The 24,698-nt window shown below is 36.2% G+C and overlaps 1 protein-coding gene across 1 annotated transcript in view; it reads left to right on the top strand.

The window, feature by feature from the left end:
- Positions 1–24,698, top strand: part of ALMS1 (ALMS1 centrosome and basal body associated protein) — a gene marked incomplete at its 5' end in the record, with an annotated part of 114,350 nt that overhangs the window by 78,479 nt on the left and 11,173 nt on the right. The window contains one exon of the mRNA XM_082426215.1: positions 53–1,896. Within this exon, the coding sequence (XP_082282341.1) occupies positions 53–1,896 (1,844 nt within the window). The remainder of the gene's footprint in view (positions 1–52; positions 1,897–24,698) is intronic.

The raw sequence follows: 24,698 nt of genomic DNA, 5'->3' as shown, positions 1-24,698 counted from the left end.
TTTATATAACTATTTGGACTACGTCAAGTAAGAACTTGTTTATATCTTCTAGGGTTTACAGAGTCCACAGGGAATAGGATGCAAGCCAGAAGCTGTATGTAGTCACATTATTATTGAGAGCCATGAAAAAGGATGTTTCAGGACTCTAACAGCTGAACGGCCACAATTGGACAGCCACCCTTGTGTTTTCAGATCTGCTGAACCCTCAGAAATGATCAGAGGGCAACGGAGCCCATCATCATGGACAACCAGGCACATCAACCTTGCCAAGTCACTGGACCAGAACAACTCCCATTTCAAAGTTTGGAATTCATTGCAGTTACAAAGTCATTCCCCATTTCCAAACTTTATAGGTGATGACTTGAAAATTAGCAAGGGTCTTCGAATGCCATTCCATGAAAAGTTGGACCCTTGGCTGTCAGAATTAGTAGAACCTGCTTGTATGCCACCTGAAGAAATGGATTGTCAGTCTTCATCACAAATGCTGCCCCCAGAACCCATGAAAAAGTTTACTTCCTCCATCACTTTCTCATCTCACCGACATTCTAAATGCTCTTCAGATTCCTCTTTTCTTAAGGTTGGTGTTACTGAAGGTAGCCAGTGTACTGGAGCATCTGTGGGGGTAGTTAATTCTCATATCACTGAAGAGCAAAATCCTCCTAGAGATCTAAAAGAGAAAACCTCTTCCCCTTCATCATTTAAAATCATTAGTCAGTCACCAGATAAAGCTGTGACTATTTTAGCAGAAAATAGTAGGGAAAGCCAAAAATTATCTGTTGAACATTCTCACCAAGAAGAAAAACCCTTAGAAAGATCAGATTTTAAAGGCAGTCATCCTAAGCCCAGTACCAGTGCAAATGATAGCAATTTCAAGGAAGTTCATTTTTCTGATGACGATACTCTCATTAGCATGGGCAGACCAAGTTCCACACTAGGAGTAAAAGAGAAGAATGTAACTATAACTCCAGATCTTCCTTCGAACATTTTTCTTGAACAAGAGCTCTTTGAACAAAGCAAAGCATCTCATGCAGATCACCGTGTGAGAAAACACAATTCTCCCCCTCCTCAACATCAGGATTATGTAGCTCCAAATCTCCCTTGTCGTATTTTTCTTGAAAAACGAGAACTCTTTAAACAAAGCAAGACCCAACATAAAGATAATCAGTTGAGAGAAAACCACTCTCCCCTTCCTCAAAGTCAGGATTATATAGCTTCAGACCTTCCTTCTCCCATTTTTCTTGAACAACGTCAGCTCTTTGAGCAAAGCAAAGCCCCAGATGTAGATCACCACATGGGAAAACACCATTCTCCCCTTCCTCAAGGTCAGGATTGTATAGTAGAAAAGAATAATGAACATAAGCCTAAATTACACATTTCTGATATGATAAATGTTGAAGCCAAATTCAGTGATGTGGCCTCCCCATCAGCCCGAAATCAATGTACAGTAGTGACATCTGCATCTACTCCACCTTCAAATACAAAAGCACTTTCTTGTGTTCGTATAACTCTTTGTCCCAAGACTCCTTCCAAGTTGGATAGTGGAACCTTAGATAAAAGATTTCATTCATTGGATCCTGCCTGTAAAACAAGGATGAATAGTGAGTTTAACTCTGGCCTACAGACTGTATCTTCAGAGTCATTGGAACCAACCTCCAAATTATTGACCAGTAAACCTGTAGCACAGGATCAAGAATCTTTAGGTTTTCTAGGACCTAAATCTTCACTGGACTTCCAAGTCGTACAGTCTCCTCTTCCAGATAGTAATATTATTTCTCAGGACTTGAAAACCATACCTTTTCAGAATAGCCAGATAGTAACCTCAAGGCAAACACAAGTGAACATTTCAGATTTGGAAGGATATTCCAATCCAGAAGGGACTCCGGTATCTGCAGTTCGGTGAGTCTCATTGTGATGACAAGCAAGCTGATGGAATTTATGATAGAGGGTTTAAAATACTTAAGCAAATGTAAGTTCTTGGGGGAGAGGCAGTATGATTTCTCTTAGGGGAGGTTGTATCTGCCTAAGCTAGAATTCTTTCAAGGAATAAACACCTAACTAAGAGAAAACACCTGAGAGTAATGTATTTATACTCTCAAAGAGCTTTTGGAAAACGACTTGACATCAAGTATTTTAAAACACTGAATTACTCTAAGAAGAATCTTTGATCATTGAGTGGTACAATTTACTAATTCCTTATTTATTACATTGGAAATATGCTGAAGACCAGGCTTTGCTCCCTCTCCCCCTCTCTCTTTGTTTCCATTTCATGATTCCCCTCAAATATTTAGTACTTAGAATGAAAAAAAGTGAAATTTCCTGGCAGACATCACTTCAGCCAAGTTGTCAAGGTTAACATCACCAGTAATGCACATCAACCTAATGCAGTCCCTGATGTGATGCCGTATTACTTCACAATGATTGTAGGAATGGAAACCCAATTCAGGGATAAATGCATTAGATTTATACTATTCAGATTGATTTTAAGACTGTCATTGATTCAGTTTTACATTAATGAGTCTTTTACCATATGGCTAAACGAATTACCGTCTGTGTTTAATGTTTCCACCTTGTTTCCACCAGTTGAGAAGGTAGTATTTCATAGTGGAGAGCACTGGCCTTAGAAAGAGGGAAAAAATGTTTAATCGATATCCGCATGTGGTAGTCATGGCAGTGAGGGACTTAAATATGTTATCTCATTTAATACTTGTGATAACCCTATGAGGTAGGTGGTGGTATCCTTATTTGCCTTCTGGGAAACTGAGACACTGACATTGCTACCTTTTCAGCAAACCTCATTGTCTCAAATAATGCAGTCTGTTCAGTCTAAGCAAGAGCTTGTTCACCACGTGGTACTATCTCTCCCGAATCCTAAACCCTACTTAAACTATTCTATCAACTGTCCTCTTGGACAAGTCATTTAATATCTTTGGCACTCATATATAGATGATTGATGGAAGGAAAGGGTTGGAAAGCTTAAAGGTCCATTACAGCTTGAAAAATTAGTGGTTGAGAATTGGATTGGGGCAGGAAAAAACAAGGTCAATCTCTGATTTCAGTACTATTATAAATAGTAGAGTGTTATAGAGATCAGTACTGTGTGTGAAAAATGTTTAGAAATTAAAAGATTGACAAGTTTACATACAATACTTAAACTCTTCTAAGTGATAAAATGCCAAGTTATTGGAGCTGAATTCCTTGAATGAGAAGAAAATTATAGATGATTTTAAATATGAACTAATAATAATGCTGTTTGTTCAGAATGTACTAAATGCCAGGCCTTGTAGTCAATGTGTATATCATTTTATACTTAGTATAATCATCCAGAGGTAGATATTATTACCTCAATTTATAGATTTTAAAAACCTAATACTTAGAGAAATTAAATGTTTTGCCCAAGATCACATGGCCATTAAGTGTTGGAGGTGGCATTTGAACCTAGGTTTGTCTGACTCCAGAGTCCGTAAATAATTCAAACTGTATATACATATACACACTTATCTGTATATCTATATCTATCTATATATATATGCATAAAACATTTATATATGTATTAAACTTTTATTTTGAGATAATTTTAGACTTACAGAGGAGCTGCAAAAAATAGTAGAGTTCCTGTGTTATTTATTGCAGTGTAACCTATTACCCTGAAATGTAGCAGCTTAAAACAATAAATATTATCCCAAAGTTTCTGTGGGTCAGAGATCTAGGCATGGCTTAGCTGGGTGCTTCTGGCTTAGGGTCTCTCACAAGGTTGCAAACAAGGTATTGGCTACAGCTGTGGTCCCATCTGAAGGCTTGACTAAGAGAATGTCCTTCCAAGCTCACTCACACAGTTATTGGCCAGAAATAATCAGTTTCTTCTTTCCATATGGCAGCTATGACAGCAAAGCTTTTCTCAGAGTGAGCAATTGAGAGTGCAGGAAAAGGTGCTGAAGACAAAACCCACAGTCTTTACTTTGTAACCTAACCTTGGAAGTGAATCTCACCACATCTGCCACATTCTACTAGAAAGAAATGAATCACTATTTCCAGCCAACCCTCAAGGGTTAGGGATTACACAAGTGCATGAATACCAGGAGGCAGAGATCATTGGGGGGATTTTTTTTTTTTTTGGCCACGCCGTGTGGCATGCAGGATGGGATCTTAGTTCCCCGCAGGGATCGAACCCTTGCCCCCTGCATTGGGAGCGTGGAGTCTTAACCACTGGACTGCCAGGGAAGTCCCATTGGGGGCATATTTTAGAGGTTGCCAGTATACCCTTTGCTAAAGCTTCCCCTTATGTTAACATCTTACCCTAATATCATAACCATAAAATATTTACCAAAACTAAGAAATTCTCCTTCATATAAAATTATAATTAAATGTATAGACCAGTTTGGATTTCACCTGGTTTTTCCACAAATGAACCTTTTTTGTTTCAGATCCATCCCATAATCTCACCTTGCATGTAGTGTGTCCTTAATCTCCAATCTGTGTCAGTTTCTCAGACTTTCCTTGTTTTTCATAACCTTCACACTTTGAAGAGAATTAGTTATTTTGGAGAAAGTCTTTTCCATGGGGCTTTGTCTGATGTTGTCTCAAGATTAGATTGAGGTTATACACTTTCAGTGCATTTCATCAGGGAGCACATTAAGTTGATATGCATGACTAGTGATGTTAACCTTGATCACTTGGCTAAAGTAGTATCTACCAAGATTCTCCACTGTAAACTTAATGTTTTTCCTTTGTAGATACTAAATTTTTTTTTTGATACTAAATATTTAAGGGAGATACTGATAGACTATGCAAATGTCCTGTTTCTGCTTAAACTTTGACCACTAATTTTAAGCATCCTTCAGTGGATCTTGCTTGTAGCAATTATTACTCTGGTATTCTAATGGAGTTTTCATATTTCCTTTATTCCTTCTACATTTATTAATTGGAATTCTTCTGTAAGCAAGAGCTGTTGTTCCTCTCCCATTTATTTATTCCTTTAGTTTTCCATGTACATTAGTATGAACTCAGGGGTAATTATTTCATTCTTTGGATTACAATCCAATACTACTCAAATTGTTTTAGTTTTAGCTATTGAGAACACTTTCATGTTGGCTCCTGTACCTTGCCACAGCCCTGAAATCAACTATTTCCCCAAAGAACCCTCGGTTTTTTTTTTTTTTTTTTTGAGAATAAGATTTTTTTTCCCTAGCTTTATTAGATAAAATTGACATAACATTGTTTAAGTTTAAGGTTTACAGTGTTTTGATTTGATACACTTATATTGCAAAATAATTACCATCATGGCATTAGCTAACACCTCCATCACGTCACATAATTATCATTACTGTTTTTGTGGTAAGAAAATTTAATATCTACTCTCAACAACTTTCAACTATATAATACATTATTGTTAACTGTCATCACAATGCTGTGCATAGATCCCCAGAACTTATTTATCTTCTAATTGGAAGTTTGTACCCTTTGACCAGTACCTCCCCATTTCCCCCACCCTCCAGCCCCTGGTAAACAACATTCTACTCTGTTTCCACAAGTTTGGCTTTTTTAGGTTCCACATGTAAATGGTATCATACAGTATATCTCTTTCCCTGTCTGGTTTATTTCACTTAGCATGATGCCCTCAAGGTCCATCTATGTTGTTGTTGTAAATGACAGGATTTCCTTCTCTCTAACAGCTGAATAATATCCCTTTGTGTATATATACACCATGTCTTTCGTTTCATTTCATTTCATTTCATTTTATTGCGCCGGGTCTTAGTTGCAGCTCACGGGCTCCTTAGTTGTGGCATGCGAACTCTTAGTTGCGTCATGCATGTGGGATCTAGTTCCCTGACCAGGGATCAAACTTGGGCCCCTTGCATTGGGAGTGTGGAGTCTTAATGACTGCACCACCAGGGAAGTCCCTACACCATGTCTTCTTTATCCATTTATCCATTGATGGACACAAGATCTGGTTGTTTCCATACCATGGCTATTGTAAATAATGCTGCAACAAATATGGGAGTGCAGATACCTGTTTCCATTTCCTTTGGATGTATACCCAGAGATGAGATTGCTGGACTATATGGTAGTTCTATTTTTAATTTTTTTTTTTTTTTTTTTTGTTGGGTCTTCGTTTCTGTGCGAGGGCTTTCTCTAGTTGTGGCAAGTGGGGACCACTCTTCATCGCGGTGCGCAGGCCTCTCACTATCGCGGCCTCTCTTGTTGCAGAGCACAGGCTCCAGACGCGCAGGCTCAGTAATTGTGGCTCACGGGCCTAGTTGCTCTGCGGCATGTGGGATCTTCCCAGACCAGGGCTCGAACCCGTGTCCCCTGCATTGGCAGGCAGATTCTCAACCACTGCGCCACCAGGGAAGCCCTATTTTTAATTTTTTAAAGAACCTCCCTACTGTTTTCCATTGTGGCAGCACTAATTTATATTCCCATCAACAGTGCATAAGGGTTCTGTTTTCTCTACATCCCTATCAACACTTGTTATTTGTTGTCTTTTTGATAATAGACTTTTTGACAGGTGTGAGGTGATCTCATTGCTGTTTTGATTTGCATTTCCCTGATAAATAGTGATGTTGAGCACCTTTTCATCTACCTGTTGGTCATTTGTATATCTTCTTTGGAAAAATGTCTATTCAGTTCTAGTTCCTCTGCCCATTTTTAAATCAGATTGTTTTTTTGTTATTCAGTTTTATGAGTTCTTTATATATTTTGGATATTAATCAGTTATCAGATATATGGTTTGCAGATATTTTCTCCTCTTCTGTAGGTTACCTTTTCATTTTGTTGACTGTTTTGCTGTATAGAGAATTTGGGGTTTGATGGAGTCCTACTTAGTGATTTTTGCTTTTGTAGCTTGTGCTTTTGGTGTCACATCCAAAAAAAATCACTGGTGAGACCAATGTCAAGGAGTTTTTCCCTATGTTTTTTCCTAGGAGCTTATGGTTTCAGGTCTTACGTTTAAGTCGTTAACCCATTTTGCATTAATTTTTGAGTGGTAAAAGTAGGAGTCCAATTTCATTTTTTTGGCATGTGGTTATCTAGTTTCCCCAGCACCTCTTATTGAAGAGACTATCCTTCCCCTACTGAGTATTCTTGGCTCCCTTGTAAAATATTAGTTGACTGTATATGTGGGGGGTTATTTATGGGTTCTCTGTTCTGTTCCATTGATCTATGTATCTGTTTTTGTGCCAGCACCATACTGTTCTGATCACTATAGCTTTGTAGTATAGTTTGAAATCAGGAAGTGTGATGCCTCCAGTTTTGTTCTTTCTCAGAATTGCTTTGGCAATTCAGAGTCTTTTGTGGTTCCATATAAATTTTAGAATTGTTTTTCCTCTTTTTATGAAAAATGGCATTGGAATTTTGGTAGGGATTGCATTGACTCTATCAATGGCTTTGAGTAGTATGGATGTTTAAACAATATTTATTCTTCTGGTTCATGAACACATTTCATGTGTCTTTCCATTTGTTTGCATCTTCCTCAGTTTCCTTCATCAAAGTCTTTTAGTTTTCAGTGAAGTGAACAGATGTTTTAGCTCCTTGGTTAAATTTATTTCTAGGTATTTATTGATTTGATGCTGTTGTGAATGGGATTGTTTTCTTTAGTTCTTTTCAGATATTTTGTTGTTAGTGTATAGAAACAACTGATTTTTGTATGTTGATTTTTGCATCCTGCAACTTTACTGAATTCATTGATTATTTCTAACAGTTTTTGGTGGAATCTTTAGGATTTTCTATTAGATGTTAGATCATATCATGTACAAACAAAGACAACTTACTTCTTCCTTTCTGATTGGATGCCTTTTATTTCTTTTTCTTGCCTGATTGCTCTGCTTATGACTTCCAGTCCTATGTTGAGTAAAAGTGGTGACAGTGGGTACTCTTATCTTGTTCCTGATATTAGAGGGAAATCTTCAACCTTTCACCATTAAGTGTGATGTTGGCTGAGGGTTTGTCATACATGACCTTTATTATGTTGAGGGATGTTTCTTCTATACTCAGTTTGTTGAGAGTTTTTATCATTGAAGGATGTTGTATTTTATCAAATGCTTTTTCTGTATCTATTGAGATAATCATATGATTTTTATCTTTTATTCTATTAAAGAAGCATATCATATTTATTGATTCGTATATGTTGAACTATCCTGACATCCTAGGGATAAATCCCAATTGATCATGGTGTATAATTCTTCTATGTGCTGTTGAATTCGGTTTGCTAATATTTTGTTGAGAAATTTTATGTCTGTATTCATCATCTGTTGGTCTGTAGTTTTCTTGTAGTGTCTTCATCTAGCTTTGGATCATCATGGTAATATGATGACCTCATAAAATGAGTTTGCAAATGTTCCTCCCTCTTCAATTTTTGGACAAGTTTGAGAAGGATTGGTGTTAATTCTTCTTGAAATGTTTATTAGAATTCACCACTTAAACCATCTGGCCCTGGACTTTTCTCTGTTGAGAAGATTTGATTACCGATTCTATCTCCTTACTCCATGGGTCTGTTTATATTTTCTCTTTCTTCATGATTCAGTCTTGGTAAGTTGTATGTTTCTGGCAATTTTTCCATCTCTGCCAGGTTATCCAATTTGTTGACATATCATTGTTCATAATAGTCTCTTATGATCCTATATATTTTTGTGGTATCAGTTGCTTTGTCTTCTCTTTCATTTCTGATTTTATGTATTTGAGTCCTCTTTCTTTTTCTTAGTCTAGCTAAAGGTTTGTCAATTTTGTTTATCTTCAAAAATCTAGTTCTTAATCTTATTGACCTTTTCTATTTTTCTGGTCTCTATTTCATTTATTTCTGCTCTGATCTTTGTTATTTTCCTTTCTTCTGCTGACTTTGGGCTAGTCTGTTGTTTTTCTCATTCCTTGAGATGTAAAGTTATTTATCTGAGGCCTTTCTTTTTTCTTAATAAAGGCGTTTAGCACTATAAATGTCCTTCTTAGAACTGCTTTTGTCTCATAGGTTTTGATATGTTGTGTTCACATTTTCATTTGTTTCAAGATATTTTTTGCTTTCCCTTTTGATTTTTTTAGACATAGTTGTATTCAGTACTGTGTTGTTTAATTTCCACATATTTGTAGAATTTCCTGCTTCCCCCCAGTATTGATTTCTAGTTTCATATCATTGTGGTCAGCAAAGGTACTTGGTATGATTTAAATCTTGTTAAATTTGCTAAGATTTGTTTTGCAGCCTATATGTGATCTAACTTGGAGAATGTTCTGTGTATGCTTGATAAGAATGTATTCAGCTGCTGAATGTTCTGTATGTGTCTGTTAAGTCCATTTAGTCTAAAGTATGCTTCAAGTCCAATGTTTCCTTGTTGATTTTGCTATCTGGATGATCTATCCATTGTTGAAAAGTGGGGTGTTTAAAAACGTAAAAGGGTAGTGATTTTGTATGTGATTGAAGTTAAGTTGTTATACTATAAAATATATTGTTATCTGTAAGATGTTTATGTGAGCCTTGGGGTAACCACAAAGCAAAAATGTATAGTAGATTCACCAAAGAGAAGGCAATCAGAAAATATTACTACGGAAAATCACCAGTTCACAAAGGAAGGCAGCAAGAGAGGAAGAAAGGAACAAGAAAACTACAGAACAGCCAGAAAACAATAAGATGGTTTAAGTAAGACCTTACCTATCAATAATTACTCTAAATGTAAATGAATTGAATTCTCCAATCAAAAGACTTGATGGATACAAAATCAAGACCCAACTATATGCTGCCTACAGGAGACTCACTTTAGCTTTAAGGACATATGAGCTCAAAGTGAAGGAAAAAAGATACTCCTTACTAGTAGAAACCAAAAGAGAGCAGGGGTGGTTATACTTGTAGCAGACAAAATAGTAACAATAGGCAAAGGGGAGGTCATTATATAATAATAAAGGGGTCAATTCATCAAGATGATATAGCAGTCACACACACACACACACACAGTACACATACACACACAAACACCCCCAACATCAAAGCACTTAAATATATTAAGCAAATACTAACATCTAAAGGGAGAAGTAAACAACAATACAGTAATAGTCGAGGACTTCAGTACCCCACTTTCAACAATGGAAAGTGGTGTTTAGAAACCAATGAGGTTTGCTCATTGCTACGAGGATGACACTGCTTCTTGCCCCTCTGAGTGAATAAAACTAAAGATTATAGGTGTTAACTCATGCATATATGTACACCTATATTCATTTCCCTCTCTATTATAATATGTGTGTATATATGTATATATATGTATGTGTATGTTTTTTTTTTAAACCACAAGTCGATGTTGATACCTCCAGCTAGTCCAAAACCACAGGGTTGATTCTAGCCTTTTCCCTTTCTTTATTTATAACTTCTTTCTCCAATGGTGATAAACATGGCTCTCACTATTTACAGTATATTTACCCTAGTATAAAAATAAAGTTTCAGAATTCTTATCCCATACTCAGGTGAGAAACAAATTTTCCAACTAGAGTACAGGTTTTATGTATAGTATCCAGTCCAGACATTGTTGCTGTTTCCTGGGTTAGCTTTTTTCTTCCTTATATCCTTCAGCATGAGGATGTGATTCATTTATAATACAGTTAGATTCATTTCTTACATCCTATATTCCATTTTGCCCCAATATCTTGGTTAATTTTTTTTAAATTTACATACTGTAAAATTTACTTTTTGTGGTGTATAGTTCTATCAGTTTTGATAAATCCACATCACAGTTCCATACAAAGCATTTCTGTCAGTCCAAAAATTCTCACATGCCATCCCTTTATAGACAGTCCCTCCCCTGACCCCTGGTAATTCCTGGTCTGTTTTCTTCCAAGTTTTACCTTTCCAGAGTGTCATGTAAATGAAGTCATGAAATATATATTAGCCCTTTGGGTTTGGCTTCTTTTTTTTTTTTTTAATTAATTAATTTATTTATTTATTTATGGCTGTGTTGGGTCTTCGTTTCTGTGCGAGGGCTTTCTCTAGTTGCGGCAAGTGGGGGCCACTCTTCATCGCGGTGCACGGCCTCGGGCCTCTCACTATCGCGGCCTCTCTTGTTGCGGAGCACAGGCTCCAGACGCGCAGGCTCAGTAATTGTGGCTCACGGGCCCAGTTGCTCCGCAGCATGTGGGATCTTCCCAGACCAGGGCTCAAACCCGTGTCCCCTGCATTGGCAGGCAGACTCTCAACCACTGCGCCACCAGGGAAGCCCGGTTTGGCTTCTTTTACTTTACAAAGTATATTTAAGATTTATCCATCTCATTTTATGAATCAGTTTTTTACTTTTTAATGCTTTATTACAAGCATAAAGCAATAAAAACTTAAAAAAAGTACAGTTTATCGATACATTCACTCTTTGAAGGATATTTGGGTTGTTTCCACTTTGGGGTGATTACAGTTAGAGCTGCTGTTTCATGTGGTATATGTGTGTGTTTAACTTTACAAGAACTGTTTAGAACTAAACTATGCTAAACTGTTCTTCCAGGGTGGCTGTATCTTTGTATTTCCACTAGGAATGTACAAGTGTTTCAGTTACTCTCCATCCTTGCCAACTTGTGGTATTGTCAGTATATTTTAACCATTATAATAGGTGCTTTCCTCTATATGTTTCCCCTTGAGCTCCCCTTTTTTGGTCCTCAGAACAGAAGGCAAGGGCTTAATTTACCCCTCTCTTTTATGTGCTTCCTGTGGCTACTTTCTGTCAGTGCCAGGTGGCTCAGTAAAGAGAAAAAAAAAAAACACAGGTTCACCTCACCCTCTTGAGACCACACCTTCTCTGGTAAAAGAGGAGGGTTTCCCTCCCTCAGAATTTTAAACTTCTTCTGGTCCCTGTTCCTGCTGTACCACTGCCTCCATGAGATTACTTGATTGCTTGAGATTACTAGAAAGGGAGAAAAGTAAAACAGGGATTTTTCACACTATTTCTGCTTCCACTCCTCATGCCTGAATAGAGGGCTTCTTCTGGAGGTCTTTCTGTCCGTGCTAATGTCCACTTCTAAGTGTCAGACTCTATTATTGAGTTCAGGTCATTGGATACTAAAGGAAACAATGATAAACTAACTCATCACCAATTTAATGGTACTTCAGATGTTGCTGGTCTTCACCAATTTGCCTGCTCCTATTTTTCAAGAGTCTTCTAATAGCTGCTCCATGAAGTTTGTCTAGGTTTTATAGCTGCACTTAGTGGGAGAGACAGAATGGGTTATGATTGATTACCCCAAACTGGAGCTGAATGTACCATTTTTCGTTCTCATTAACAGCATATGCAAGCTCCATTGCAACACTTGGTATTTCCAAGGTTTTTAAAAAATTAATTAATTAATTAATTAATTTTTGGCTGCATTGGGTCTTTGTTGCTGTGCGTGGGCTTTCTCTAGTTGCGGCGAGCGGGGGCTACTCTTCGTTGTAGTGCATGGACTTCTCATTGCAGTGGCTTTCCTAGTTGCAGAGCACGGGCTCTAAGTGCGCGGGCCTCAGTAATTGTGGCACGTGGGCTCAGTAGTGGCTCGCGGGCTATAGAGCACAGGCTCAGTAGTTGTGGCGCATGGGCTTAGTTGCTTCGCAGCATGTGGGATCTTCCCAGAAAAGGGCTCAAACCTGTGTTCCCTGCATTGGCAGGCAGATTCTTAACCACTGCGCCACCAGGGAAGTCCCTCCAGTTATTTTTAATTTTAGCCATTCTAAATGTGGATGTGAAATGGTATGTTATTGTGGTTTTAATTTGTTTTTCCCTGATGACTCATGATGCTGAGCATTGCTTCTGTGCTTCTTGGCCATTTTTATGTCTTTATGAAGTGTCTGTTTAATTTTTCCATTGGATTGTCTCATGACTTTAAGAATTTTTAATATATTCAAGATACAGATCCTCTGTGTATTGCAAATATTTTCTCACAGTCTGTGGTTTGATTTTCATTATCTTACTGGTGTCTTTTGATGAAGAAAAAGTTTTAATTTTTATGAAATCCAGTTTGTTAATTTTTCTATTGGAAGTATAGTTGATGTGCAATATTGTATAGGTTACAAGTGTACAATATAGTGATTCACAATTTTTAAAGGTTATACTCCATTTATAGTTATTATAAAATATTGGCCATATTCCTTGTGTTGTACAATATATACAGCTTATGTAGCTTAATTTATGCATAATAGTTTGTACCTCTTAATCCCCTACCCCTATATTGCCCCTCCCCCTTCCCTCTCCCCACTGGTAACCACTAGGTTGTTCTCTATATCTGTTACTCTGTTTCTTTTTTGTTATATTCACTAGTTTGTTGTATTTTTTAGATTCCACATGTAATTGATATCATACAGGATTTGTTTTTCTCTCTCTGACTTAAATTTCACTTAGCATGACACTCTCCCAGTCCATCCATTTTGTTGCAAATGGCAAAATTTCATTCTTTTTTATGGCTGAGTAGTATTTCATTGTGTGTGTGTGTTCATCAGTTGATGGACATTCTTAATTTTTTTTTATGGTTAGTACTGTTTTGTGTCTTGTCTAAAAATACTGCCTAACCCAGAGTTAGGAAAATTTTCTTCTATATTTTCATCTTGAATTATAGTTTTAGCTTTATTTTTTAAGTCTGTGATCTATATCAAATTAATTTCTGTATATACTGTAATTTACACAGTTTAGGATCATTTTCTTTCACTGGATATTCCAGCACCATCTTTGAAATAATGATTAGTTCCTTTTTGAACATAGTTGGCACCTTTGTCGAAAATCAATCGGCCTTTTACTTGTGGGTTTAGTTTTAAGAGTTTCTACTCTGTTCCTTTGAACTGTCTGTCTTTACACCCATACCATGATGTTTTGATTACTGTAGCTTTATAATAAGTCTTGAAATCAGGTTATGTCCTCCAGCCTTGTTTTTATTTTTAACAATATTTTTTCTATTTTAGGTTCCGTGCATTTCTGTATAAATTTTAGAATAGTCTTCTCAGTTTCTCCAAAAAAGCCTCCTGAGATTTTGTTCAGTGTTGCATTGAATCTATAGATCATTTTGTGAATGATTGACATCTTAGTAATATGGAGTCTCCCCATGAAAGAACATGTTTTTTCCCCCAGCTTATGTGATGTCTCTCAGTAAGATGTTGTAATTTTCAGTGTGTAGGCTTGCACATTTTTCATTAAATTTATTCCTCATTATTTTGTTTTATGATACTTTTGTATATGGTATTTTAGATTTTGTATTTTCTAGTTATTTGTTGCTTGTATATACAAATGCTGTTGTCAAACCAGTTTATCAATGCCAACAAGTTAATTTTAATTTTCATTTCTTACTCACTGGGTCAGAGCTTCCTTGCTTACTCCAGGATAATTTAGGCAATTTGTGTGCAGTGACCATAGGGAATTTAGGCAAGGTAATACTTCTGGTGGTTAAGTTGAGGCATACCTATTTGTCCTCAATTTGTGTCCAGTAACTTCCCTAAGATTTAGGGAGTGCTTTGTTTAAATTTAGTGATATCCTCAACTTTAATGTCTATTCTTCATAGACACTCATGTTGCCAGGGAATGAACAGCAGTTTTATTTCTTCCTTTCCAATCTTCATGTCTTTATGTTTTTATTTTTTTGCCTAATGCACTGGTTAGGACATTCAGTATAATATTAAACAGAAATAGTAAGAGCAGTCATCTTACCTTATTCCCCATCTTTGCGTGGGTGGGGGAGTGGATTTAGTGTTTCATCAAATTTGATGTTAGCTGTAGATTTTTATTAGATGCATTTTATGAAATTAAGGATGCCCTCTTATATTCTTGTTTGCTGTGAGTTCTGTGAGTGGGTGTTGAGTTTTGTCACATGCTTTTTCCTGCTGTATTATGATCATATTTGTTTTCTCCTTTCTGTTGATGTGAATTATATTGATAAGATTTCAAATATTATTCTTACTGGGATAAATCCCACTTGATTATGATATATTGTCCCTTTTTATATTTATTGTTGAATTCAACTTGCTAATATTGGTCTATAATCTTCTTGGAGTGTCCTGATAGCAGAGTTACAGTGGCTCTTAAGAAAAAAAGCTCTTTCTCATTTTCTGAGTTTGTGTCAGAATGGTATTATTTGATTTAAATCTACCATATTACATTTTGCTTTCAATTAGTACCATATGGTTTTTGTTCTTTCTTGCCTTCTTTTGTATTAATCATTTATCTTTTATTATTCCATTTTATTCTCCTTATTGGCTGCTTTAATATACATCTTTGTTTATTTTTTAGTGATTGTGGCCATCCCGCAGAAGTGGGATGGACTCCCACCCCAAATTTGGTTCAGATACCTAGGCTTAGGACACTCCTCAAACCCAGAGAATTTGAGAGGAAGTTTATTACTCACACAGGGGACCCCTGGGAAGAGTTGGGTGGGCACAAGCAGGTCCAGGCTGGCTTGGGCGCACAGCAGAGAGGGCTTTGTAGGGTGGAACTGAGAAAAAAGTCTATATATGGGCAGTTTAAATTTTCTGCTGGTGCCAAAGGAGGAGGCAGTCATACTCAGACTTTCTTATCAGCCTTTCCAGATGTGGAGCAAAAGGTGAGGCTTAAAAAGAAGTCAGTAATCAAACATCAAAAATTGTGTCAGACTCTATTGCAGTAGTTATTGTAGAATAATAGGATATAGGATATCATATGTATTGATATCATATGAATAGGAATATCATATGTATTCCTAATTTATGTATTTTCCTTCTTGCTAGATACAATCTACCTAATTAATATTTTGTTAGGAATTGTACATTTATGTTCATGGGGGATATTCACCTAAAATTTTCTTCTCTTGCAATATCTTTGTCTGAGTTTGGTGTGAGCATTGGGCTGACCTCATAAGTATATCGGGACACTCTGAAAGAGTTTGTATAAGATTGGTACTATTTCTTTCTTAGATATTTGGTAGAATTCACCATTTTGGCCTGGAGTTTTTATTATAGATTCAATTTCTTTAGTAGATTTGACTGTGCAGATTTTTTTTTTTTCTCATGTCAGTTTGGAAAGTATTCTTCAGTTAAATAAGTTGTCAGAAATTGTTGGCATGAGTTATTTTCACAATATCCTCATATCCTTTCAATTTCTGAATCTCCAGTGATATTAGCTTTCTTATGTCTGATATTAGTAATTTGTGTTTTATCCTTTTTTTATGTGGTCACTCTTGCTAGGGCTTTAGCAGTTTGGGTTTTTATGATCCTCTGATGTGTTTTTTCTGTTTCATTAATTGCTGCTTTATCTTTTTTTTGGGGGGGAGTTTAGCTTAACTTTTTCTGTCTTTCTGAGGATACTTTTTTTTACATATTCATTAATTTTTAGCTTTCTTTTCTAGTGTACACAGATTTTTATGTAGTTTTTCATCATCATCTTTGTACAAAATATTTTCTCATATCATAACTTTTTATTTGATCCATGGCTATGTAGAGATGTGTTTCTTAATTTCCAATTATATAAGAACATATAAATGATTTTTTATTGTTAGTTAATTCTTTTTGGTCATTGAGATTATATTCTGAATGATTTCAGTATACTTAAATTTTTTTAGAACTGCTTTATGATATGATATATTTTTATTTTGATCAGTGTGCAATTGAAAGAAATGTGTATTCTGCCATTGCTTCTTGTGATATTCTGTGTATGTTACTTTGGTCCATTTGGTCAGCTGTTATGTTGAAATCTTCATTTTTACTGAATTTTTGTCTGCTTGTTTAATCAGCATTTGAGAACAACATGTTAATGCTTCCTTTTTTCTCCTTAGCTATGTGGTAGTAAGTTATTGACTTACTGCCCCATCACTCTCATCGTTTCCTATGAAAAAAACATTCTCCTACATAACCAGTAAAGCTGTGAAAATCAGGAAATTAATATCAGTGTGTTATAGACACTATTCCGGTTTTTCCAATTGTCCCAGTAAGATTTTTTTATAACAAAAAGGAGCAATTCAAAATCGCATGTTGCTTTAGTTGTCATGACTCTTTAATTTCCTTTAATCTGGAACAGTTCTTCAGTCTTTCCTTCACTTTCATTACCTTGACACTTTTGAAGATTACAGGTCAGTTACTTTGTAGAGTGTTTTTCAGTTTGGGTTTCTCTGATGTTTCTTCATGATTAAGTTCAGGTGAGATATTTTTGGTAGGGGTATCACAGAATTGACATTGAATTCTGCTTATAACATCTTTGCAGCTGTCATACAACTTCTATTTGTCCCACTGCTGACAGTGATCACTTTAACTACTTAATAAGGTTGTGGGCTAGGTTCCTCCACTGGAAAGTTACTGTTTTCCACTTTGTAACTAAGTGTTTTATGGGGAGGAACTTTGAAATTATGTAAGTATCTCAATCCTCAGCAGACTTTTAGTTTATTTATATCTGTACAGAATCATGCTTTCATTCAGTGGGTTATGATTTATTACTATCTTTTCTTCACTCTTTATTTTAAAAATACATAGACTTAACAAGAGATTACAAAAATAGTCCAGAGAGTCCCAGGTATCTATCGCTCAGCTTTCCCATTGGTAATGTCTTATATAACTGTAGTACATTATCAAAATGACATTAGGAAATTGACATGGGCACAGTATAATTAACTAAACTACAGAACTTAACCAGATTTCACCAAGTTTTGCATGCACTCAGGTCTTTTTGAATGCATGTGTGTGTAATTCTGTGAAATTTAATCACATTGTGATCTCACATAACCACTACTATAATCAAGATACAGAAATATTCTGTCACCACAAAGAAATTCCCTTATGCCTGCCCCTCTGTAGTCACACTCCTCTCCCCTGCCCTCTGCATTCTTTAAATCCTGGAAACTAGTGATCTGTTTTCCTACTATATGGTTTTGTCAGTTTGTGAATGTTTTGTAAATTGAATCATATAACATGTAACCTTTGAGATTAGCTCTTTTTACTTAACATGATGACCTGGAGATCCATCCAAGTTGTTGTGTATATCAATGGTTTTTTTTTTTTTTAATTGCTAAGTAGCATTCCATTGTATGGATACATACCAGTTTATTTAACCATTTCCCTGTTGAAGGACATTTGGGTTGTTTCCAACTTTTGACTTTTATTAATAAAGCTGCTGTGAACATTCATATACTTTTTTTTCACACAAATGAAGTTTCTGTTTCTCTCAGACAGTGATTCTCAACCAGGGGTGAGTTTGGTCCCCCGGAGACAGTAGCAACATCTGAAGTCATTTTTGATTGTCACAACTAGGAAGGAATTTTGCTGTTGCCGTCAGGGATGCCGCTGAATACCCTGGAATGCACAGAGTAGTCAGTCCGCCACAACAAAGAATTATTTGGTTCAATTTTAGTAGTGCCAAGGTTGAGAAACTGCTCTAGGATAAATGCCCAAGAGTGTGATTGTTGGGTTGTATAGTAAGTATATGTTTATTTTTTAAGAATCTGCCAAACTGTTTTCCAGGGTGGTTGTACCATTTTGCATTTCTACTGGCAATATATGAGAGATCCAGTTTCTTCACATCCTTGTCAGCTTTTGTTATTGTCAGTATTTTTTATTTTAGCCATCCTAATAAGTATATAGGGATATCTCATTGTTGTTCTAATCTGCATTTCTCTAAATGACTAATGAGGATGAACATTTTTTCATGTGTTTGTCCTCTGTATATTATCTTTGATGAATTGTGTGTTTAAGATGTGCTATTTTCTAACTGCATTTTTTTTTTTTACTGTTGAATTTAGAGAGTTTTAATCTATTCTGTATAAAAGTTTTTTGTTGGATATGAGATCTTATACAAAGTTATGTTTTCTTATATTCAGTGTTACTATTGTAATTTGTTTTCATGCTCAAAATGTCACTGATTCACTGACCGGTGGCAGCTCTTTCAAGCTGGTTTCTATATCCTTTTTACATGTTCTTGTCATCTTTTGTGCATGTCTTTGCCTTCTGGCACAACAAGATACTTCAGGCTCATAACTTTTTCTTCCCCAGCTCTGAAATTGGCCATTTCTCCAAGGAACCTGCTTTCTTTTAGTGGAAAGTGATATTTAGAAGCCAAGATTTGAGCATTGCTATCGGGCTGCTCCCAGCCTTCTTAGTGGATTTATGTACATACGTATATACATACATACATAAATACACACACACATACACACTCATTTACATTTATTTCTGTATCTGTCTCTATATATTAAAAACCATAAGCTCACACCCATGTATACAATTCTAATTCAGTTTTATTATACTTTTTTTTCTCTTTCTGTGTTTGTAACTCCCTTATCCAGTAGTGAGAACCCTCACTTCTTATGTGCTTTATATATTTATTTATTTGCTTAATCTGCCATTGTATAACTAATCTCCCATCATTCCCGCCATCCTCTCCCCAGCTCGGATTGCCCTCACTCACTACTTGGATTCTGACTCTCCATTCAGACTACCTTTTTGTGTGGATGTTCTTCTTACCCTGCTGGGGTTTGACACTCCATTCTAGACTACCCCTAAACATAGATAACATCCCCCAACTTGGTTTTTGACTTCCTCCCATCAGAATGCTCACCCCATGTACGTGGGCACCCTCCTCACCTCACTTAGACTCTAACTCCCCGAGATGGACTACTTCCTCACAGGAGCATCTTCCTCATCCTGCTTAGGCTTTTGATATCTCACATTGGGCCTCCTCTCTGCTTGGATGCCCTCATCCTGTTTAGGATCTGACTCAAGATGCCTCGCTACCCTGTTGGACACCCTCATTACCCAGGCTGTGTGTGACATCTCAGGTCAGATTACCTCCCCTTATCCTGTATGGTAGATATTGCTCTTACCTTGCTTGAGCTCTGACTCACCAAACCGGGCTACTCCCAAGCCCTGGATGACACCCTTCTCATTCTGCAGGGGATCTGACTTACCAGCCCAGGCTGCCTGTCTGTGAAGATTATTTTCTCTACTCTGTTTTAGTTCTGCCACTTTATGTTAGGCTGCTCCACTGTAGAGACACCTTCCTCATTCTGGCTGGGCAGTAAGTTCACATGCCAAGCTGGACCTTCTTCTTCATGGAAACCCTCCTCATCCTCCTCTGATATTGCATAACAAGCCACACCTCCCCAGATTCTCTTTGCCCTGATTGGACTGTGATACTACATGCTAAAGCTACTCTTTCACATGGGCACCCTCCTCACCCCGATGAGGCTTTTCTACCTTACTCTGGGCCACTGTTGCCCCACCCGCTACGAAAGTCCACCTAATGGTTTTAAGATTCAATTGTTCAGGAAGGGAAAGGTAAAAGGAGAGAATAAAAAGCCAGGAGGAAGAGAAAGATAAGGGGAAGCTTATTTTTGATTAGTGTTTGCTTGGGGTATCTTTTTCCATTCTTTTAACTTAGTGTACCTATGACCTTACGTTAAAGTGTGTCTCTTGTGAATAGCATATAGTTGGGTCTTATTCATCTTGTCAACCTTTGTCTTTTAATTGGGATATTTAGTTCATTTATATTTAATGTAATCATTGAGGTGGTTGATTTTAAGTTTTGCCACTTTGCTGTTTTCTATTGCTCTTGTGCTTTATTATTTTAATCAATTATCTTGATTTCATGTTATCTCCTTTACTGGATTTTTTTGTTATACTTTTTCTCTATGATTCTTTTAGGGATTATTCTAGAGATTATACTTCTTGACTTTACAATTAACCTTAAATTAGTATTCTTACCACTTTATGAAAAATGAAGCATCTTACAACAGTTTAACTCCATTTGCCCCCTCCTGCTGTTTGTGCTTTTGTTGTATATTTCTGTTCTACATCCCCGCAAGACATTATTATTGTCGTTTATTTGTAAAACAACATATAAATATAAAGGTGTATGTACCTGGGTATATGTACATGTATATATTAAACACGCACACAAACTTTAAGTGCTCTTTGTTCTTTCCTGCACTTCTGTTCTATGTTGGGCCATTTTACTTCAACCTAAAAGAATTTCTTCTAGTATTCCCTAAGGTCTGCTGGGGATCAGTTTTCTTATTTTTCATTTATCTGTATTTGATTTTTTAAAATTGATTCCAATTTTCTGTTGAGATTCTCCATATTTTAATCTATTAATCCCCATCTTTTACTCTCAATATAGTCATTTTAAAGTTCTGTGCTAACTCCAGAATCTGAATTCCCTCTAAATCAATTTTTCTTGGTTTTTTTTTTTTTGTCTTAATTTTTAGTCACTTTTTCCTGCTTCAGGAATTTCATAATTTTTGATTGTCTGCCGGACATGGTGAATAAAAAAATCATAGAAACTGAAGATGCTTTTTCTTTGCACCAGAGAAGATTTACCCCTTTCTCTGTTAATCAGAGTGGCTGATCATTTCAGTCATTTCAGGAATTTTACTAGGTCAGAACTGGGTTGGAGCTTTACTTGTCTCATCCTACCTATGATTTTTCCTAATTTGTGGCCTCCCTGGATTTTTGCTGTGAGCCTGACAGGTCTTTGATTCTTCAATAAATACAGTCAGTTATTGACTTCAGTCTTTCAGATGTTTGAATTCAGCTCTTTAGGCTCTCAGTTCTCACAGCTTCAGAGTATGGCAAATGTAAGGAGAGACCAGCTATGTATTTGTTGCCATTACACTTTCTCAATGAAAATTTGTCTCATAAACACTGAAACATTGCAGATGATTTCACTTTTTCTGACTCAGCCCCCTTCTTGGAGATGGCACTTCTGGGTTTTTACTGTGAGTCTGGTAGGTCTCTAATTCCTCACTTTGGAAAGTTCTCTCCCTCAGGCATTAGGTGTTTAGCTTCCTGCTTTCTATAGGTTCAAAAACTGGCAAATGTCTTGAAGAGGAGACCTAATGATTGTCACAGGCCCCTTTATCTAGCGGGATTTGGTTTGTTAGTGCCATGACTGTGCAGGAAATTTCACTCTGCTTTCTTGGCTCAGTCCCCCATCATCCTATACCACCCTGACACTAAGGAAATGTCCTGTGGGGGAAATCGGCTTGACATTCTGCTAGATTTCACTCCATCATGCCAGCAAATGAGTTCATCAAAAGGTATGGTGATTTCTCTTTTCCAGTGGAGTATGTCTCCCTACACCAAACCCCTGCTCCAAATCTCTAAATGTCCCTCTCTAGCATACTAGTTGATATTGTTTCTTGATTGCTTCCTTAGCTCGATGATCTTTTATTCAAGTTTGTTTGCTCGTTGCAGCAGGAGTGATGGCCTGTGCCTACCTAGTGCAGGCATATTATTATGGAGATATGGCTTTGGTCCCAGACACCACAATAAGGAGAATATCCTAAGAAAGCAAGTCACACGAGTTGTTTGGTTTCCCAGTGCATGTAAAAGTTATGTTTATGCTATACTGTAGTCTATTAAGTGTGCAATAGCATTATGTCTAAAAAAAGTACATATCTTAATTTGAAAGCAGACTTTAAGAATGCTACCCATCATCTGAGCCTTCAGCAAGCTGTAATCTTTTTGCAATAGTAACATCAAAGATCACTGATCACAGATCATGTAACAAGTATAATAATGAAAAAGTTTGAAATATTGTGAGAATTACCAAAATGTGACATAGAGACACGAAATGAGCAAATGCTGTTGGAAAATGGCACCACCAGTAGACTTGCTTGATACAGGGTTGCCACAAACCTTCAATATGTAAAAAAAAAAAAAAAAAAAAAGGCATTATCTGCAAGGTACAATAAAGTGAAGTGCAATAAAGTGAGGTATGCCTATACATCCTGCCTCAAAGTAGAAATCCTATTTAGATCACCTTTAATTTCTCTCTATGATATATTAATACTTTTCTGTTTAGGGTTCTTACATTTTTTATTATACTTACTATTAGGTATATGATGTTTTGATGATAATGTAGATGGCATATTTTTTAGTTTTTAATTTTATAACTTTTCAGACACAGAAAAATGTTAGTGGAATTTTTTAATGTTTGGTCTCTTATCTGGCAACTCTTCTAAAAACTAACTGATATTCTAATAAGTTATCTGTAGATGGTTTTGGATTTTCTGTATCCTTAATTATATCAAATATGGAAAGTGACAGTATTATTTCTTCCTTTCTTAGCCTTATATTTCTGATTTCTTTTTCCTGCCTTACTGCTAATGCCATTTAATACTTTTACTAACAGGTTGAATAGAAAAGGTAAGAGTTGGCATTCTTATTTTGTTCCTGATCTTAAGAGTGGACATTCTCCACATTTCACTATAAATAGGATGGTGGCTCTAAAGTTTTTTGTAGTTTCCCTTTGCTATGAGTTTTTAATCATACATAATTATTGAATTTTATCAAATGCTTTATCTGACTATACTGATATGATCATATACATTTTCTCCTTTATTTTATTGATGTGGTACATGACATTTATTGATATTTGAATGTTAACTCACCTTGCATTTATGGAGTAAAACAGCTTGGTAGGAATTCACACACACACACACACACACACACACACATTCACTCACTCACACACGCTACATTTGATTGTCTAACATTTTGTTTATCATTTTTGCTTCTATACACATAAGGGAGATGGGCCTATTTTCTTTTCTCATAATTGTCCTTTTAATTAGTGAATAGTATATAGAGGGTGGAGATTTAAAAGACCTTTTAAAAGGTCTTCTTCTTCTGTGATATAATACAATACAGTATTACTCCATTTTTTAAAAATGACCTTTTTTATTTTCAAATAATTTCAAATCTGCAGAAAAGATACAAACATAATACAGTTCCCTTTACCTCTCTCCCAGTTTTTCCTATTGCTAACATTTATACATTACTATTAACTAAACTTAAGACTTTTTTTGGATTTCACCAATTTTCCCGTTAATAACCTTTTTCTGTTCTAGGACCCAGTCCAGTATATCACATTCCACTTAGTTAGTTGTCATGTCTCCTTAGTCTTCTCTGGTCTATGACAATTCCTTATTCCTTCCTTGTTTTTCATGATTTTGACAGTCGTGAGGAATATTTGTCTGATATTTTGTAGAATTTTTCTCAGTCTGGGTTTGGCTGATGTTTTTCTCATGATTCGACTGGAGTTATAGGTTTTGGCAAGGAATACCGCAGAAGCGAAGTAACCTTCTCATCACATCATAACAGAGAGTATGTAGTGTCTCTGTGACATCACTGGTGATGTGAAACATCATCACTTGCATAACATGGTGTTTGCTAGGTTTCTCCACTGTAAAGTTACTTTTTCTCCCATTTTATACTCTCTTTGGAATTCAGTCATTAAGACCAGCCCAGGACTGGACTACATATGGAATTCTTACCTACATATGGAATTCTTCTGTTGGCAAGATTTGTCTTCTCCCTCCCTCCTATTATTTATGTATTTATACACTCATTTATTTACTCCATTATGTTTTAATATGGATTCTTTATCATCTATATACATAATTACAACCTTAAAAACCTCTGGTTCCCCCACTGACATATAAACTTCTTGAGGAAAGGCTCTGTTTCTTTTTTATTTTTGTACACTCTGTGCGTTTAGCATAGTCCCCTAATTTATAGTGGACTTCCAGTAATTATTTTTTAATGGATATCTTTCCACTTCAACTGAAAAGTACCCTTTCCTTATATAATAGCATTCTAAATCCAAAATAAAAGTAGATTTTAAAATAAGTAAAAGTAAACTCATGCATGATCACCCTGTAATAAGTATGTAAAAAAGCAAAGGGTACTGCAGAAATAACTTAACCATTGGAGTTGGATATATCTCCAAAAAATATTGAAGCCACTGGAAAGAAATTACAGTATTTGATAAGCCAAG

This window comes from Balaenoptera physalus (genome assembly GCF_965194825.1).
Source record: "Balaenoptera physalus genome assembly, chromosome: 15".
Classification (NCBI taxonomy): domain Eukaryota; kingdom Metazoa; phylum Chordata; class Mammalia; order Artiodactyla; family Balaenopteridae; genus Balaenoptera; species Balaenoptera physalus.
Note: the sequence above shows the minus strand (reverse complement) of the source record. Positions and strands in the feature narration are given on the sequence as shown.